At 44.9% G+C, this 19,767-nt stretch overlaps 2 protein-coding genes across 6 annotated transcripts in view; both read right to left on the reverse strand.

The window, feature by feature from the left end:
- Nucleotides 1–1,673, reverse strand: part of LOC309687427 (somatostatin-2-like) — a gene marked incomplete at its 5' end in the record, with an annotated part of 1,699 nt that extends 26 nt beyond the window's left edge. Inside the window, 4 exons of the mRNA XM_082502423.1 lie at nt 1–28; nt 123–328; nt 1,215–1,393; nt 1,472–1,673. The exon at nt 1–28 is cut by the window's left edge and continues 26 nt beyond it. Of these exons, the coding sequence (XP_082358549.1) occupies nt 134–328; nt 1,215–1,393; nt 1,472–1,673 (576 nt within the window). The 3' untranslated portion in view covers nt 1–28; nt 123–133. The remainder of the gene's footprint in view (nt 29–122; nt 329–1,214; nt 1,394–1,471) is intronic.
- Nucleotides 1,674–8,842: 7,169 nt separating this feature from the next.
- The window catches only part of col4a3 (collagen, type IV, alpha 3), a 44,437-nt gene continuing 33,512 nt past the window's right edge, over nt 8,843–19,767 (reverse strand). For 4 of the 5 annotated variants that reach the window (XM_082502316.1, XM_082502317.1, XM_082502315.1 and 1 more), the window contains exons 45-53: nt 18,475–18,547; nt 15,513–15,584; nt 15,315–15,440; nt 14,996–15,094; nt 12,757–12,969; nt 12,411–12,588; nt 12,188–12,305; nt 11,877–12,049; nt 8,843–9,179 (exon numbers count right to left, since the gene is read on the reverse strand). In XM_082502316.1, the coding sequence (XP_082358442.1) occupies nt 9,098–9,179; nt 11,877–12,049; nt 12,188–12,305; nt 12,411–12,588; nt 12,757–12,969; nt 14,996–15,094; nt 15,315–15,440; nt 15,513–15,584; nt 18,475–18,547 (1,134 nt within the window). In that variant the 3' untranslated portion in view covers nt 8,843–9,097. Of the gene's footprint in view, nt 9,180–11,876; nt 12,050–12,187; nt 12,306–12,410; nt 12,589–12,756; nt 12,970–14,995; nt 15,095–15,314; nt 15,441–15,512; nt 15,585–17,985; nt 18,062–18,474; nt 18,548–19,767 lie in introns of those variants that run through there. The other variant, XM_082502318.1, reaches the window with a different exon arrangement.

The following is a 19,767-nucleotide window of genomic DNA, read 5'->3' on the forward strand; positions in this document are numbered from 1 at the left end:
CACTGGTCTTAGGAAGGCGTGGCCTCATCTGGAAGCAAAAAAGAAGACAGGTGAGACAGCAGGTTGGTATCTAGGTTAACTGGTATAGTTTGTAGGTGTAGCTTAAGCAGGTGGTCACGTACCTGGGGGGGCTTTAACAGGAAGTGAGGCCCTTCCAGTAGAAGTTCTTGCAGCCGGCCTTGCGTTCGCGGGGGGGTATGCTGTTGGGTTGGTCGGCAGACCGCTCCAGGTTCATCCTCCCGCCTGTTGCCTCAGCTTCCCGCTGGACGTCGGCCTCAGGCAGAGACATCTGAGCGAGCAGGTCCTCCACCGCACGTTTACTCCACTCCTGAGGATCCAGAAACCAGTTTAGCACCAAAGCAGACCCTTTAGCACAGCTAAGAGCAGCTAGAACAGTTTAGATCACTTTTTTGGAACCATGTGGTACACCTGGGAGTTTGGCAACAGTGATGAACGAGTTTAGAGCAGGTCAGAATGATTCAGCACGGATTAGGACACATCGAATAGTAACCAAACAGAAGAGCTCAGAACTGTTTAGAGCAACTTGGAACTGCACCAAGTTTTTCTGGGATCTTCCCAAGAAGACACATTTGATCTGAACTGACCTGCTGTTCCAAAACATTAATGTGGATGAACAGAGCAAGAAATCATAAGAAGAAACAAACTGTCCAGTTTTAACTGCAGAAGAATGAAACGAGGTAACTCGGCTTCTGTTGTAAATCACTTTTTGTTTGTATTTTTGTTTTTTCCACTTTTGTGTCTCTATGATGTCATGGAGAGCAAATATCCTGATATAATCATCTCGGCAAACACAAGTCCCACCCACACATTCAGCAGCCAATCAGAGTTTGATTCAGTGAAGGCAGATGGGAAATGCCCTGGATCAGATAAAGAAGGATTATTCTGAGCTGTGAATCATGCAAAGCTGCTCTGGCAGAGTTAAAGAATAGAAATATGGAGCTGAAGCAGAACTTTGAAGAAATACTTGGAACCCTCTAACTGTCTTTTCTGCTACCTTGTGAGCTTTGCTTAGCATAAAAACATGTTGAATAAGAGGGAACCAGCTAGCCTGGCTCCAAAGATAATAAAGCATCTCACTAACAGAGCCTTATCATCGCGACGCTTTAATCTGAAGGGAGCTGTTTCCCCACTGTTCCTTCAAAGTAATGGCGCACTAAAACGATGCTGCGAGCTGTCAGGGTGCTCGGTCTCACCTGTGACAGGAACCCTGCGCTGCGAGGTCGTTGCAGCAGCCGATGATTGCGCAGCTCCAGCTCCAGCTCCAGGTCCGGGTCCTGCAGCTGGTCTCTGTCTGGCTGAGAGGAAACTCCGGTACTGCACAGAACCAGTGCCATGAGAACCAAAATGGCGGGACAACGTACACACTGCATACCTGGAGGAGAGCAAGAAGAAGATGTTAAAAGAGGAAAAGAACCAAGAAAAAGAGCAGAGGAGAAGGAGAAGCTCCTACTGGTGCTGGTCTGGTTTCTTCTGCTGGTCCTGGTGCTGGTTCTGGTTCTTGGCTCTCTCTGGTCCTGGTGCTGTGGGTGCTGCCCTTTTGAAGCCTGGTGCTCCTCCTCCTGTGGGTCACATGATGCCGCGTGGCTGATTGACAGCCGGCGAGCTGCAAGGTGATGAAGGAACTCTGACTTACAAGTTAAACAAAAGTCCATTAATCCTTATTGACTTTAAATGGAAGCCGAGCAATAAAACAATAAACCTATCAGCAGCAGCGCGCCGCGGCTGCCGCCGCTCATCTCCGACAAATACAACAGCGGAACGTCGGGCTGAAGAGGACAGGAATTAACGGAGCGTTCAGAGGATTAGCAGACTTCATTAGCACTCGCTGATATCTCCATTAAACAAAGAGGCAGAAGCAGAGAGTCGCCCACTCAACATTTAGTCAGAACAAACACGACTTTTATACTGTCGAAAAACACTTTGTGCTGCTTTCAAATGTTCTTCTGCAGGCAGACAGAGTGGAAATGGCATCAGGGAATCCCACCAACACGGATGACTCAACGCAGTCCCAGCAGAGCGTAAAATAACACTCGATTCAAGTCCAACTTCAGTGGAAGCACTTTAGATAACGGCTCGCAATAAGCAGCGCAGCTCTTCACGATGTACACGCCGCGAGGACCGATCCTGATATTATATTTCAGGAGGAACACAACCGATCTTCCTACGGGGAATAAATGCAGGAGCATTAAATGTTCACATTTTACACTTTCAAATATTTAATTGTGTGCTAAATCGAATCCAGTGTGTCCAGTTTAAAGAGCAGAACAAAAAAGAGGAAAGAAGTTTTTCTTCCTGCTGTTTGGATGAGTTGTTAGCAGTTTGGCTAATGCTACAGCAAAGTGGATCTAACCAGCACCAGGTCAGCAGTGACCCCTCTGCCTCTTTGTTAAGGATTTAAGTAAAACTGATGACATCACTCCAGGTGAATAAAACCTGGGTGGACTGAATTTCATGACTAGTGCTCTACTTTCAAGTTTCAGAATGGCTGAAGCTGTTTTCAGACGGCCATCTTTGTAGTCATAATAATAACAGAAACTTTGATTTCTGCAGTTCCTTTAACCCGAGGACGCTTTGCAAAAGAAAAGAAATAAAGCAGCTCCTCCTCACTCCACCCCAAACCTGGTTCTTCCTGTTAAAAGGGAGTTTTTCCTTCCCACTGTCGCCAAGTGCTTGCTCACTGGGGTGGTCTGGTTGTTGGGGTTTCTCTGTATTACTGTAGAGTTTTCACCTTACAGTATCAAACAGCTGCTGTGATTTTGTGCTATTTAAGTACATTTGAGTTGCAAATTGAAGGATGAATGAGTGAATCAGGAGCAGTGCTGCATGTTTTCTTTTGCACCCACATTATTATTTGACAGTTTTATTGATGACATCTACAAAATCCCAGCACTCTCCCCCATCAGAGGCCAGCATTCTGCTAAAACCACTCCAGAAACAACAAAGAGGCCAACTCTGCCTCTAGACGTCCAAGATCCCAATCTGATCGAATATCTGTGGGATGCGCCGGAACAAGCTAGATCCAACGTATGAGTGCAGACACCCACCAAGTTCCCGTGTCTGTGTCTTTCATTTGTTTAATGCTATCTCGCTGGCTGGTCACCACAGTTTGTAACTCAATTGTCCCTTGAGGACAATAAAGGCTATCCAATCCAGCCTGACCCAGCCTGATCCAATCTGGTGCTGCGGGATGGATTATCTGCACAAACACTGCAGCTCCCCTCATTGTTCCTCTGTGACCTCTGACCTCTCTCTGCTGTGGGACCTTTTGCAGCTGATTATCACTCCGCAGTGCTCTGACATTTTTACTGCGGCCCCTGGTTTCGCTGAGGACAAACTCACATTCTCAGGCCTGAATGACACAAACACTCACAGGACGTTTAACAGGTTACTTCTGCTTTCCCTTCAGCTTCCTCTGCTCACAGCAGCCGCGCTTGTACAGGTGTGGAGAGTTTTGTAGTGTTGTTATTGGCTTTTAGAGAAAAAACAGAACACAAAATATGACAGAGTCAACAACAGTTTAAAGTTAGAAGCGGCCCGGTGGAGCTGCTCTGGCTCAGCCGGATCACACGTAAAGGTGGGATACGACACAATGATAGAAACAGAGGTAAGTCGTGATTTTTGGATGGTTCACACACGTTTCTTAAGGAGGGGAAACGGCTCTGTTGTTGCCACATCGGCAGTGGAAGGGATCACCTGACCAATAATATGGCTGCTGTGAGGTTACTGTACAGGTATTTCTTCTTACTTATTAGTATCTGTGTGTGATGTACCTAATAATAATGGATTGCATTTATATAGTGCTTTTTACATTCACACACTGGTGGAGGCAGCTACAGGTGTAGCCACAGCTGCCCTGGGGCAGACTGACAGAAGCTGCCATATCGCGCCATCGGCCCCTCTGGCCAACACCAGTAGGCGGCAGGTGAAGCGTCTTGCCCAAGGACACAACGACCGAGACTGTCCGAGCCGGGGCTCGAACCGGCAACCTTCCGGTTATAAGACGAACACCCAACTCTTGAGCCACGATCACACCTACACAGTTTGCTGTGCGGATAGCCAGCATTAGTTGTCCTGATGCTCAATAATCCAGAAGACCCAATAAAGATGATGTAATGTTTTCAGTGGGAGAGTTCATCCTCAGAGTCTGCTGCGTTTCCCCAACCTAGCGATGGACACTTGCACCAAACTAGCGTGTGAATCATACATAGTTCTTGGAGCTTCCTCTCAGGAACGAGAGAAAGAACTTGATCTTAGCAACAACGATTTGCATGTTAACGATCATGAAACTGAGCTCACAGCTCATGTTAGTTTATAGTGTTAGTGAGTCTTAACTTCTATGTAGCTGTGCTGTTTCTGAGGCTGGGAAACCTGTAGTGAGCTGAGAATGAAGAACGCACCCTGGGGTAAAAGCTCTCATCTTCTCTTGCCATGAACATAATGTGGGCACGTGTCCCCCACCCTGTTCTGACTCTATTTAAAAGTAGAATGGGAGGCAGAGCCTTCAGTTTTCAGGCCCCTCTTCTGTGGAACCAGCTTCCAGTTTGGATTCAGGAGACAGACACTATCTCTACTTTTAAGATTAGGCTTCAAACTTTGGACATTAAAATGTGTCTTTTTATTTATTTTTGTATTCTTATGTCAGTCAGAGATGGTTTTAAAAGTTGGCAGACTTTTGATGGAAACCGAATCACTGAGAATTTATTGCCACAGTATTTTCTTTGTGTGGATGGAGGTTAGACAGGTTTCTGCTTCCACCCTCAGCAGAGGAGACTGGAACATCCATCCATCCATCCATCTTCATCCGCTTTGTCCGGGGCCGGGTCGCGGGGGCAGCAGCCTAAGCAAAGAGGCCCAGACCTCCCTCTCCCCAGCCACCTCCTCCAGCTTATCCGGGGGAATACCAAGGCGTTCCCAGGCCAGCCGAGAGATATAATCTCTCCAGCGTGTCCTGGGTCTGCCCCGGGGCCTCCTCCCGGTGGGACATGCCTGGAACACCTCACCCAGGAGGCGCCCAGGGGGCATCCTTGTCAGATGCCCGAACCACCTCAGCTGGCTCCTTTCGAGACTGGAACAAATAGGATTATTTTAACGAAGAACATTAATACGACACATTCAGGAAATTATTTTTAAAAACTAATAAAGCACATCAATGTTTGCATTCTTACTTATTTATTGTACTTAAGTAGAATTTTTCTGGTATCTGTACTTTACTGGAGTATTGTTTTTACTCCTTTTACTTTTACTCCTTTTTAACACAAATATCTGAACTTTCTACTCCTCACATTTTAAAAACAGGCTCGTTACTTTAACACATTTGAGGGAAGTTATTATTTCACATCAACTGTGCACCTTCAAGCCTAAACAGTAACGCAGCAAAGGCAGTCCTAATGGGTCATAATTACCAACATTTAAGTCACGAAAAGAGATAAAAGAGGCAAAACTGTATGCATCATTTATAGCCAGGTTAAAATGGGCCACAAGGAGTGCAGGTGTCTGCAGGTTTAACGTCACAGCGAGGCGACAAAGGCTGTGCAAAAGGGATGATCTGATCGTCATGTTGGTGTTGATCTGGGAACAACACCAACACGACGATATCAATGTGTCCTTCATTTCCCCGAATTTGAAGGATGGGTCGGGTGTGTCCTTCGTGGCCCACCATATCCAGAATTCATAGCGCGGCCCAGCCAAGTCCAGTTTCCAACGATATCAGCCGCTACTTAGTTTTAATATTACTCTTATTACTCTTTCTGTGTCGCAAAATACATTTTTAAGGTAGTTTCAGGCGAGACAGTAGCTGTGTAAACTTCAAATATCTGCAGATTTATCAGGACATCACATGTTTGCAAAAGTGCTCCGATGTTTTCAGAGACGTCTGTTACCCACCAGCTCGATAGCTGACCGGGCGAGGACAGCGAACTCCCGGCACGTCGTTTTCAGACTTGTGAGTCACTCAGATAACTTAAAAATGTTATTGTTTGGCTTCTTTCAGTGTTTGATTTGTTCCTGAGTGAATCTGTTTGGCTGAGATTAAAGTTCTAGTTTTCACACAGCCGAATAAACGTCAAACAGACTGATTATCATAAGTGTGAGATGGTCGAGAGTTTACTCCGGTGTCCTGTTATATTTAGACAGCGGTGACGCAGATCAGAAGGTTAGACCGTCCAATTTCACAGACGCTCACTTCCGGCCTTCTCGGTCTTCTCGGCCCGGGTCCTCAGGAGGTTGCAGCCCACGCACTGAGACGCAGCTTGTGTGTGTGCAGTTCGTCTCACGGTGAGTTGCAGCTAAAGGTCCAGCTGCTGATTTAACAGGGAGAGGAATGGTAAAATGGTAAATGGCCTGTATTTGTATAGCGCTTTTCTAGTCCCTAAGGACCCCAAAGCGCTTTACACAACCAGCCATCAGGAAGGTGAACGTTAGCTTCGCTCGCTTCAAAGACATTAAGTCCTCTTGTTTTCAATCTGCACATGTCACATTATGTTTCTTCATGTTGTGAAAGCTGCTGCAGGCTAACTGTGATATTTAAAGGCTGCATGAAAGCCCTCTGCAGGTTCGCTTGCTGCACAGTGGCCTGGTTTCATGGTCACAGTTAGTTTACACCAAGTGTAGCAGAGACTCACTGACTGAACTCCACCTTCAGCCGTGTAGAAAGACAGCACGAACACGAGCATCACATCAGCTCATTGCAGGGTTCCTGCACCACTTTAACCAGAGCAGGCAACAGAACACTGCGATTTTTAAAAGTTCTCCCTTTGCTCTGTTCGTGTTCCAGATGACTGATCTGAGCCGAGCACGTTCGTTTAGAACTGAAAACGTTTGTTCTAATTGAACAAAAGTTCACTTAGATTTTATTTCTTGCTTTTATCTTTTTCAGAAGGACACGTCTGATATGTTGCTGCTTCTCTTTCTGCTGTTGCACTTCCACATCGCTGAGGAGCTGATGCTGACTACGTGCACGTCCTTCCACATCTATTTTCCCATCATGTTGCAATTTTGTCTGTAAGAGTCAGTTTCATTTTGATGGACCTTCGTCCTGTGCTCTGGCTCGTCACAGGAAGAGCCGACAAATCTGAGATCAATCTGTGATTCTGGGCTCCACACACATTTTCTCCTTCACAGTCTTCGTCTTCATCATCTTCTCTGGAGGATAATGAACAACGCATTATCAGCCGCCGGTTGCCGTGGCAACACATTAACAGCGAACAGCCATTGCTATGGAGCCGCTGGCACGAACACACACACACGATGGAAAGCGATGACATCACGCTCCCCCCTGTGATGTTTTTGTTTCCACCCTGAGTCACTGTGTGAAGTCACAAACACAACGATTACACTTTAATTTGGAGCCGAGCGCTCACATCACGCCCTCAGCGTGAGCGGGAACGTTAACCGACTCGACCGCCGCCGCCAACGCCTCAGATTTAAGCTTTAAAATGAAATTTCATGAGTCGTCTTGTTGTTTTTGAGCAACATTAATAAGAGAAATCACTTATCTGCTGCGCTAATCTTTAGATATGAAAATGCATTAGAGGGCCGCTCACAGCCTCCTGCAGCCACACAAATATCAGACAAAACAAGTTCATTAATCAGTGCTGGGACATCGGTCACATGTTTCTTTCATGCAGACAATTTTTAGAAAAACCCCAAGAGACACAAAACCTCTCCGACACCCTGACACCATTTGTAAAGCAAAGACCCATCAGAGCTCTTCGCTCTCGCTCTGCAGGCCTACTTGTTGTTCCTAGAGTATTTAAAAGTAGAATGGGAGGCAGAGCCTTCAGTTTTCAGGCCCCTCTTCTGTGGAACCAGCTTCCAGTTTGGATTCAGGAGACAGACACTATCTCTACTTTCAAGATTAGGCTTCAAACTTCAGACCGCTGGAGGACTTTTGACGGTCCAGTTCATCAGGACTGCACTGTTGTGGAAATGCAAAATAAACCAAGAGGCACAGACGTCTTTACAGGTCAAACAGCACGACTGCATGTTTCTGACAGACTGTAAGCCTCCAATATTTATAGAGTCGGGAGGACGAGTCAGGCGTACGCTGAATAACAACCCTCAGCTGAAAGATCAGGTCGTTTTCACCTTTTCTCAGCAAAATGGGAGGATTTAAAGGACTGTGGCGTTTGACAGTGATGCATGCTGTGCCAAGCAGAGTATTCTTCCACCAAACACATGTAAAAGAGCCCAAATCCTCCCATCTGTCGTGCTTTCAGAGCAGATGCATCGCAGCTGTTACGCCGTGCAGGTGTTTGGACCTGCAGTGCAAAGACTGGGGCTGTGTGTGTATCAGCTACTGTAGTTCAGTATTTTCTAATCTCACATCACGTTAGTTTTTATTGTTTGTATCGTCGAAACACCACCCGAGTGTTGTTGCTGAGCACGATGTCTCAATGCTCAGTCAGAATGAGGATGAGTTCACTGCACTCAGACGGCCTCCGCACATCTGCAGCGGCTCTGTGATAATGTCACGTCGACACCAAAACATCTGAGGAAGCAGCGTCTGCCTCTCTCACAGTTTGAGAAAGTCAGACATGTTTCTTTATTTTAAACGATCTATCTTCATGTTTAAAGACAGAGCGACGTCTAAAGATGCTGACAGTGATGGCTGCAGCTCAGGAGGTGGAGCGGGTCCAGTCTGCATGCCAAAGTATCCTCGGGCAAGATACTGAATCTCTCTGATCCATCAGTGTGATGTTAAACAGAAAAAAGGTGAAGGAGTATTGCATATAGTGCATGTGGTGAGAAAGTGCATAAACAGGACGGCTCACAGGAGACTTCTAGAAAACATTTTTTATTAAACAGAATAAAGTTCACAAAATTCACCCAAAGAATCTGCTCTTTTTCTTAAACAGCATGAAAGTATAAACAGCTCTGCCTGAATATGAGAAAGCAGGGGAGCCTCTCTGAGCACAGCGCTGCACAGACAACATCAGCAGGACTATTATGGTATCATATATTATCACATATTTTAAAATATGAATAGTCATTATTATTATCAGTAGTATGACTCAGTAGTGATGTGAACAGCAGCCGTATTTACAGCAGCAGCACCAGCAGGAGGCGCAGCAGTAAGTTATATCTGGTTCATGCAGACGCGGCAGCGGCTGATCCGGTTCCCTGGAAGGGGTCCCGAGTCTCTCCAGAGCTGCGGTCGACTGCACACAGACAGAAATACAAACAGGAAGTAGTCAGTGTAATGATGTTTTTCTGTCAAAGCCCAGCCCTTTGGGGGCGGAGCCATCTCTGGCAATCAGCAGGACCATACTTAAGACCAGCACTGCCGTCAGTTCTTCACCAGATCGCCATGGTGATAACCAGGCCTCGTAACTTCTTGTTTCTTAACCTCATGTCCCACAGCATCTCGTCAAGTCACCACGTGACTCGTTCACAACTCCGCATTCTGGACACGGCGTCCATGGTCAACACTCCGCTTCATTCTGTAACTCGCTCTCCTGGATTTGAACGACTGACCTGTTTCTCCTGCCTGTCACAATCCTCTGGATTACTGGAACTCCACTCACTCACTCGCCACTTGGACGCCCACCCGGCTACCCCACCCTCCCTCCACAGCTTTATGTCTCCACCTAAAGCTACAGATCAATAACCAGGATCTTTCCACTACCGCTTCGCTCTTCTTCTGTTTTCAGCGTTTCCTCGTCAGAGATTCCCCCGCCACGTCTTCACGTCTCGCCATTGGTTATTCTGCATTTTCATTCAAACTTGGGAAATCTTATTACTGCTCTGTGTTGTGTCTGCACTTGGATCCTTCTGACCTTGAAAGTATGAACTGGCTGAAGAAATGGACCCAATTCAGACGGAAATCTCTAAGCAGGCAGTCGTGGTTCGGTCAACATGTCCTGACTTTTTAAGTAATCAGTGTAAAATTTCTATCCACAAACTGTAGTTTCTGTTCTGAAGGCACTCCCGGTCCTAGTCAGCCACGTGCACCTACCTATCCTTCTCCATCCACCGCCACCATAGGGGCTGCTCCGCCTTTTCCCCTGTCAAGCCCATTTTCCACAGTGCTGTCTCCTGGGTGAGTTGGGTTGGTGTGTGGATTTGTTACAGTGCTCGCTTGTTTTCGGCCGATGCTTTGAAACTCCTGTTTTGTTGGACAGCTGAGAGGAAACGCACCGGCATGGGCTGAAGCATACTTTTCCTTTCACCCTGGCCTCTTCCTGAAATTTGAACAAACAACCAGCTCTCCCACTGGTTCCTCTTCAACCTCCCATTCCTGCAACTGTTCTCAATAACCAAAGTTTAACCCTGATCACTCATCAAGTGGAACCAGTCCACTTAGTTTTCTTTGGTAATCGCAGAGACTCTTTCATTCCACACTTCTGCTTCCCCCTGAGACCCCTCTGATCTTCAGCTATCCATGGCTAAAGAAGCACTTATAGACCGGCCCAGTGATGAGGTCGCAAGCTGGAGTCTGTTCAGTCTGATCAACTGCCCAAGATTGCCGCTACCGTCCAGCTCACACGAATTTCCCTCACCACCCGACTCACCATCTGTCCTCCATTCCCACTGAGTAACACAACCTTCAAGACGTTTTCAAGATCAAGCCTCTCGCGTCGCTATGGTTGTGGTGACCTTCTCTCCAGAGCCCCGATACCCTCAAGCCACCTCTCCATTGCCTCCCTTTCCAGCTGAGGGTTACATTGGTGAGTTGTTAGCTGCCGGCATCATCCATCCCTCAAACCAAGTATGTTCTGGTTCCCTTTTCGTTCCCAAGAAAGACAAGACACTATGACCGTGCATTGATTAAAGAGCACTGAATGACATTCAAAAACTAGTAGCGATTACCTCCCATTAACCGTCCACAGGGACACTATTTTCATGAACTCTCTGGAATCCTCATCGCCTCATTTGTATCAGGGAGGCGGATGAATGGAAGCATTTAATATACCATCCGGACACTTTGCGTACTTGGTGATGCCTTTGGGCCTCACCAATGCTCCCGTGGTTTTCCAGAGCCTCATTAATGACATATTGAGGGATTTTCTTTAACATGTTTGTTGGGTGGAAAAGATCAGGATAATATCCTCAAGACACGTCAGATCCACGTTTGAAGTGTCCTACTGGTCTTCTAGAGAGCTGCCGATACATGAAGGCAGAAGAATTAGAGTTTCACTCTCCATCTGTCACCTTCCTGGGTTATAGCTCGGCAGGAGGTAAGGTGAAGACGTACAATCTGTCTGTCCCATGTCTCGAACGCATCTGCAATGTTTTCTCAGATTTGCCAACCTCTGACGCTAATTCATCAGAAACTACAGTCAGATAAACGGACCTCTTGCTCACCTTAGCTTCAACAAAACTCCTTTCACTCAGTCCCCTGAAGCCCAGACAGCCTTCATCACGTTAAAACAACTCTTCACCTCTGCACCTGTCCCGGTTACCTATATATCACCAAGCAGATGATTCAGGTGTCAGGGCCGTGCTCTCTCAGCGAACCGGGCTACGAGGTAAGCTGCAGCCATGGGCCTTTTTCTCCTGTTGTCTAACTACCACGGAACCAAACTGTGATGCAGGAGATTGTGAGTTCCTTGCTGTCAAGTTAGGAACTGATGAAGCAGTCGATATCAGGGGAACTACCCAGCATGACTTCTTTCCCATTGTGATCTGATGTGTTCCTTAAATTCTGAGCCGTGTATATCCCAACACGCTGTACACACATGAAGGTGTTGCGCAAATACGGTGTATACAAACACACAATATTTCAACTCTTAAAGAAAAATCATGTGGTCCTCAGCAGGTGGAGTTTTGGCAGTGGGCTAGTCTGGAGCATTGAGCTGTGTTAACATGGTGACACAAAGGAAAACAGCAGTGACCTTAGCAAAGGTGTGTCATACCTGAACATGTTGCTGGGGTTCAGAGCAGCCAGCCAATAGCTGTAGGAGTTGGTGTAGAAGTTGCAGGTTCCTCTTTCATGACACTCAATGAAGGGGAGCTTCCTGAAGTGTTCTAGACAGGACCCGGGCGAGGCCAGAGGCTGACCCGACCCCTCCGCCCCTGCTCCTGTTTCCTGGGGAATCAGTCACAACTGGGGTCAAAGGTCAGAGCAATGGTTCATCCACTGCAACGCTGGTTTGGTACTTTTGAGAACTGTTTTTATTTGCTTCTTGTACCTTAAAAAGCTGCAGATATGAAAACATGAGCTCACCATCACAAAGGAGTAACCCGTCCAGAGCGAGACCCAGTTGATGGGACAGGTGGGAATCATACTGGTCTGACTGTGGACGGCGATCACTGTGGAAGCTCTGGCCTCACACACAGAACACCTGCGACACGAGAAGCAGCGCCCCGTGAACACGTGTCGCCCGGTGCGTCACATGTTCACGAGTAGAGAAACATCGGTGTTGGTGAAGTGTGCGGCTGTGTTTTACCGGCTGATGTAGTTGCTCAGTGACTCGTTAGTGACGAAGGGCAGCCCTTCTGCCACCAGTTTATCTGTGGACAACCAGTAGGACAAGTCGTTGTGTGCGGCATACAGACAGTTCTGCCCAGGGCTGCAGATCAGGAAGGGCATGGTGGTAAAGCGCCTCAGACAACTACCTAACGTACCTGCAGAGAGAAGGACGTGTTATTTGATCCCTCTTGGGTCTCCAGTTGTGCTGCAGATTGAAAGTATTCAAACTCTGGATGAGGTCGGCACACCCATCAACTTTAACAGGTTTTTTCCCACAATGTTTCATATGAATGATAGAAAATGTAAGCAGGGTCTTGAATTACCCAGGTCTTGTCCGTGAGCTCGACTGTTGCCGTTGATGAACAGCAGCGAGTAACCCTCGTATATGAGTTTTGTTTCTTCAGGACATTTTGGGATGTCGGTTGTCTGGCTGTGTCGGGTGAACAGGAAGCTGATCTTTTCAGGTGATGCTGACATAGTACCCGGTGTACCCCGAGAACCTTTAAAGCCAACTGGACCTTGTGGGCCTGGACAACCTAAAACACAGAGGCAGTGAGCAGTCTCAGACCCACCACAGCAGTGATCTGCAGCACTTAGTGTAGATACATGGGCAGAGATGTTAGTGCGTTGTATGCGGTGGTAAAGCCACCAAACCTTAAATTAAAATTAGGATTCTGTCCCTCTGGGCACATATGAGTAAAGACTCCTTACAGACAGAGCAGACAGCAATCACAACACATTCACATGTACCTCACCGCTCACTATGTAGGTCCTTCAGGTAGACTGAGAGAAATGTGCCATTACATCACTACGTTTATTTGTTTTGGGTTTGTTTTTTATCCGCTCACCTTCCATAAACGACAGCAACAAGACGCAACATTAATTAACTGTAGGGACCTCTGTTACTGCTGATTACAGCCACACCGCATCCATGTACGTCCTGTACCGGCAGTTTCAAGTTTCTGTTAACCTCGCCTGCTCCTGCCAGAGTCGTTTCCTCAGCAGGTATATCACTGCGTGAGGAAAGTCTATTTGAATCATGAACAGGTTGGAGGCACAGGTGTAGATTTTCCCCATTACATCACATTAACTTAGCCGGCTGATTTTCCGACTGTTCGGGAACATCTGCTGGGAACGCTAAGGGCAGCTAAGCTGTTTTGGCCAGCACAGACTTCCTGTTTGCGGCCAGTGTTGGTCAAGTTACTTGAAAAAAGTAATCAGTAACTAATTACTGATTACTTCCCCCAAAAAGTAATCCCGTTACTTTACTGATTACTTATTTTCAAAAGTAATTAATTACTTAGTTACTTTTTAAAAACATGATTTACAACCTGAGTAGCTGATAAAGTGATAGATCTTTCAGCCCAATTCTACTTTTTCTACATAATCCATCATATAAATGTAATCAAATGGAAAAGTCTCTTTTTAAAACTTTTTTTATTAGTTTTAATCTTTTAACTTTATGCATCAAGCAAACATTTAATTATCTGCAACATTCTCTGACTGGAAGAAATTAGTTTAACATTTAAACCTATTTTCTGCACATTCCAGCACATAAATAAAATATTTTTTGTGTTTACACTCAGTCTTTCAAATAGATGCAAGTAAAACACAGCAGAACATAAATAAAGTCAAAGACTCAGCGGTCCTGTTGCTCTATTTTCACCTGTAAAGCAGGAGTAGGGTAGGCGGAGGTTTGCCCTGGTGCAGGTGTGCCGCGGTCAGTGGAAGAATCCGCGAGTTTCTCTGTGAGTTTCCCATTACGTCGTAGCTACTCGGTGCTTGTTTGGAAGTTTAGGGGTTTTTTCGCTGTAAAAAGAAGTTTTCTTCCCACGCACAGCGGACACTAATGTTTTTGTCACTTTTTATGGAATCAAACTCAAAGTAAGGTCAGTACTTCCACGCTTTAAACGCTGCACGCTCATACTCTCTCTGCACTCGATATATGATTCACTGTTGATCTGCACACAGCTGTTGTCACTAACGGCGCACTCGCTTACGTCACTGTCATGAGACATTCTCGCAAAAAATCACGGTTTTAGTAACGCAGTAACGCAGCGTTCCTACGGGAAAGTAACGGTAATCTAATTACCGTTTTTGCAATAGTAATCCCTTACTTTACTCGTTACTTGAAAAAAGTAATCGGATTACAGTAACGCGTTACTGCCCATCGCTGTTTGCGGCTAATTCTGAATTTTGACAAAACGCTGTGGAAGGGTAGAGTGGGGTCATGTTAACCATCTACTACATCCACCAAGGTCTTGAAGTTCAAATGAACGATTTGCTCGTCTTATATGTGTGACTTGTAAAACATATACAATGAAGAACTGTGTGAAAGTTCACCGAGTGACACAAACCACAGCTGCGTAACAGGATCAGCGAGTGAAACAACATCAAGAAAGTCCATTCAGTGTAGAAAACATCAGGATTCTTTCCAGTTGAATTATTGCTGAAAAATGTTGTTTTATGCCACAAACTCTTCACACTCACATTCACTCTGCAGCATTTTGAGTATTTCTAGCATTAAACTTGTGTTCAGTGTTAATGTCGGACATTTCTTACCTCTTGTTCCGGGCACTCCTCCATCTCCCTTTTGTCCTTTTATCCCAGGGCCTCCAGTTTGTCCTTTTTTACCCGCGTTCCCACAGTGACCCTTCATACCTGCAGCCACAAACACAACATTGCTTCAGTTCACACTTTCACTGCTCGTACCTGAAGCTTGTGTCCTCTGGATCTCTCAGGACTCTCCAGGATCATGGAACACCCCCACAAGTTTCCCCCAGTTTTATTCCTTTGTTTTTAATTAAGCTAGTGTGACTGACCAGGCCGGGTTTGCAGGCACCAGAAGTTGCAGATCTCCTCCAACTTTTTCCACACTCACCTTTGGGGCCATGATTCCCAGGGGAACCTGGAAATCCTTTTTCCCCACAGGGCCCTGGCTCTCCAGGTGAGCCTTTGTCTCCGGGAAACAACAGTAACTGTCTGGTTGCATTTAGCCCCTTTGTTCCTGCAAGAAGTAACATTCAGTATTACATACAATACATGTGTCACCATGCAGGTGTGTGTTTCTGTGTGTTACCTTTTTGTCCAGGACAGCCCTGAGGTCCTGGTACGCCGCATCCACCCGGCGGGCCTTTGTTCCCATTCATCCCTCAAAACACAAACGAAGAGCAGCTCTATTAATCGCTTCACCTTCAGATATCAATATTAGATCTTTTAATAACATGAATATATAAGAGAGCATTAGCACACAGATAGATAAGGGACAGAGTTTTGGTACAATAAGGTGCGCTTTCTCTTCCCATCACAGCTTCTGTTGACCATTTAACCGAAGCAGACTTTGCTTGCATGAAATAAAAAGGCCTGTTTGCTGAACCTCTTGCTATGACTGTATGTTTCAATCTGAGAAATTAAAGAAATATCAGACGGACTAAACTATCACCGTATGCTGATGATGTCATTTTGTTTATTATAAGATACACAAATCACCTTTAGCTTAACTACATTTAATAAAACTAATGTGGACATATCTCAGGATGTGGGAAATCTCTGATGGACTGAACTTAGGAGGTAACTGGAAACCCCTTTAAAACCAGTGCCGTTGTACTGGGAATCCATCCTACCTGACAAACCATCCTACCCGTCGTGTCTGTGTATGCACACAACACGAAATTCAGTGGCAAACCACCCCACCTTTGTGAATGTTACCTACAAGCATACTTTAACGGGTAAAATGAAGTGGCAAACCGTCCTGGCTTTATGAATATGAGCTACAAGCATACTCTGATGGGCAACGTTAAGTGGCAAACCGTCATACCTACTGAAATTTGTGCTGCAATTACTCTGACAGAAGAAATGTGCATAAACTACTTACGGTAGGACGTTTTGCCAAAGTAGGATGGTTTGTCAGAACACTGTAACCTTCCAAACCCTTCAGTCATTGCATAGAAAGAACCTGACCTAAGTATTTCTGCAATACAGTTGATTGTTGAATTATTCTTGGTGTGGTTGCATATACCACAAGACAGATCCACACACAGCAGACATGAATACAGGATGTAACTGACGAGCCTATAAAAGTAGAGCAGTGATCTTTAAAGTTGTCACGGTTCTGGGTCCGTTGGACCCAGTATTTTGAGTTTATTATGTTTTGGTTCACTTTTGCATCATGGATTATTCTTTGTTTCTCTGGTACTTTGTGTTTCAGTTATCTTGGTGTTTTGGATTGTTTCTCATTCTCTTGTTGTGATGTTTATTATTATTATTATTATTATCATTATTATTAGAGTTTCATGTTTCTATTATCCATGTTTTAGGAATGGTGGTTTCATGTATAGTTCAGTTCCATGTTTCATTTTCTGTCTCTGTGTTGAGTCCATGTCTCTGAGTTGTGATTCATGTTTCCTGTTTTATTGTGAAAGACTTTGTCTTATGTTAGTGTGTGCAGCTTTGTTCCCCATGTCTCGTTAGCCCTGATCTCTCCCAGCTGTGTCTCCCTTCTGTGGCCCATTTCCTCATTACTACCCTGTGTATTTAAGCCCTGTGTTTTCCCATGCCCAGTGTCGCGTCGTACCCTCAGATTATGCCTGTGTGTTTTTGGTTTCGGTGTTCAGTCCTCACTTCATGTTTTGTTTTCTGGCCAGCAATAAAGCTGAGGTTTTTGAGTTGCATTCCGTTTTCCGAGTCCTGCATTTGGATCCTCCTCTCTGCCTGCCCGCACACAGAGCCCTGACAAAAGTACTTTTCAGTGCAATGAGGAAGAGTCCAGAGGGGAACAGTCAGCGGTGCAGGAGGTTCAATTCATTTTGCAAATGCATGATCCATACACGGAGGTTAAAGTGCATTTAACTTTCAGATTCTAGAATCATAAACTGAATTAACACGATGTTCAGCGCATATTTAAGAGTTGAATAACATCAGTGCCAGATTGGTGTCCATGCACCAACTCTTCTTCCTCATTCTGGTATGCAGATTTGTTGCTGTCAGAGATACGACCTACCACAGTGGTATCATCAGCAAACTGGTGCGCGAGTGTTGTGTGAATTTAAACAACCCACTTCCTACAGAAGGAACTGCAACTTTCTGTTCTTTCTACAGGAAGGGGTTTGTATCATATCTAACAGACTCCAGTTTGTGCATGTAAATGGAGAGTCCTCTTCACACACTGAGGTTAATTATGGAGTTCCACAGGGTTCAGTGCTAGGACCAATTCTGTTTACATTATACATGCTTCCCTTAGGCAGCATCATTAGAAGACATAGCATACAAAAGAATAGAGTTTATTTTGAACATGTAAATATAAGAAGAAGAAAAAGCAGAAAAACTTTGTTAAAGTGAAGATGTCAGGTTGTCAGGAGTATCTCATATCCACAGTGTTTTCTGACAATGTTGCATTTTATTCTGTTGTATTGTGTACACCATCTTATTCTTATTATCTTATCCTGTTCCAGTGTTTTCTTAATTTTTGCTGCTGTAACTTTGCAGTGGCCACTTTCTGCTGTGACACAACAAATTTCCCAAGTGTGGGACTAATAAAGGTTATCTTATCCTACCTGATCTCATCTTATGCTGTCAAGCTGTTCTTGCCCAGATGATAACTGTGGACACTGACTGAAAGTAGACGGAAGGCTAAACATCCAAAAATGAAAAAGTCTAAACAGTTACTTTAATGTGGTGAAAGGGCAGCTGTAAAACCTACAGCTGTGGTTAATGTCACATTCATTCTGGGATATATGTGGAATTATATTTACGTCTTAATAAAAGCACGAGCTAAAAAATAATCAGAGCAAATCATTTATCATAAAAGAAGTTTCGAGATAACTTCTCTGTGCGCACAGCTGCTACGCGTTGAGCATTTACATGCGAGGAATTTAATTGCACCCATGAAATGAAATTATTTGCTAAAATTATTTTTTACTTGCACATTTGTTATGACATAAATATAATTCCATAGATATATGCACACTCTGAGGACATGAAATGAAACAGCATTGTGAAGCTGCAAACAGCAAACGTGGAGTGATTATTATTTCAGTCCTTACCAACAGGTCCTCTGACACCTACATCGCCCTTCCTGCCTCTGGGTCCTTGTGAGCCTGGTGGGCCACATGCACCCTGTAAAACCACAAAAGCAGCTGATGGTTTTTAATACTGTCATATTAACACTCCTTACTCTGTTTGATATAGACAAGTTGAATTTGAATTCTTTGTAGTGCAGTGCTAGAAAACCCCACATGGGGGCAGTCTCTGCTTGGTAACAGTCAGCCTCAGCGAGCTGTTAAAGATGGGGTGGACTGAGAACACTTCAAACTGCGTTTCCATTTGTCGTGGGCGTGTCCCTGACTTCTGATTTGTTGATTAAATGTAAATTTAGGGTAATAAACTATTCAAAAAACAAGCATGTGGTATGCTAGCTAGCTAACTCCTCATTTATAACAGGCATTAGCATGGGTCCCCCTGAAGAAAGGGCTATACTAAAAACATCTGACCTATGACCATGAAGCGCTGCATAATAAGATTGTATGTTATTACTAGGGGTGCAACGATACACAAAATTCACGGTTCGTTTCGATACTTTGGTGTCACGGTTCGATATTTTTTTGATACAAAAAAAATGTTCATGCCTTTTTAATTTGTCATTTATTAAAATTATAAATATATATTTTAACTCAAAAGTACAGTTTTTAAATTTAATGTTGCTGAAACAACAAAGTAATAAAAAAATAATCTATCTGATGGAGGAATCCCTCATCTTTGGAAAAGAGAGTTTATTACAGAGAAATGTCTCTTTCCAAAATAAAAGCTCTACTATACGCTTCTTCTGGGTTATATTCTCAGCAGCATATTAAACATATCAGGTCCCCATAAGGAGAATCCTGTGCTAACGGCTGTCTAAATGACTCGGGTAAAGTTTGTAGCATGCGTGCTTGTTGTTTTTGTCTGCTTCCACTTGTCTTTGCACTAGGATGATGTCGGAGTAAATGTGCAGTCATATTCGTTGTGTTCCCACTAGTGCTGTCAGCGTTAATCTGAAATGACGTTAACGCCACAACACGGCAAATCTCCGTTAACGAGCTACCGCGGATCGCCCCGTGTGTGGGGCTGGACGGCGTCAACACGTTAACGAGCTAACTGCGCTAACGCACTAGTTCCCACCCATGTAATTGAGCATTGCGTGGCACATCCGACATAACACCACCTTTGGTCTTCATGTGACATACTGTCGTCACATGAAGACCAAAATAGTTCCAAAGGCCAGATCTGAATGAGGGTGGGGGAGGTTCAGTTTGCCATGTTAAGATAAGATAAGATAAGATAAGATAACTCTTTATTGT

Source organism: Aulonocara stuartgranti, assembly GCF_965226115.1.
Source record: "Aulonocara stuartgranti genome assembly, chromosome: 14".
In the NCBI taxonomy this organism is placed as follows: Eukaryota; Metazoa; Chordata; class Actinopteri; order Cichliformes; family Cichlidae; genus Aulonocara; species Aulonocara stuartgranti.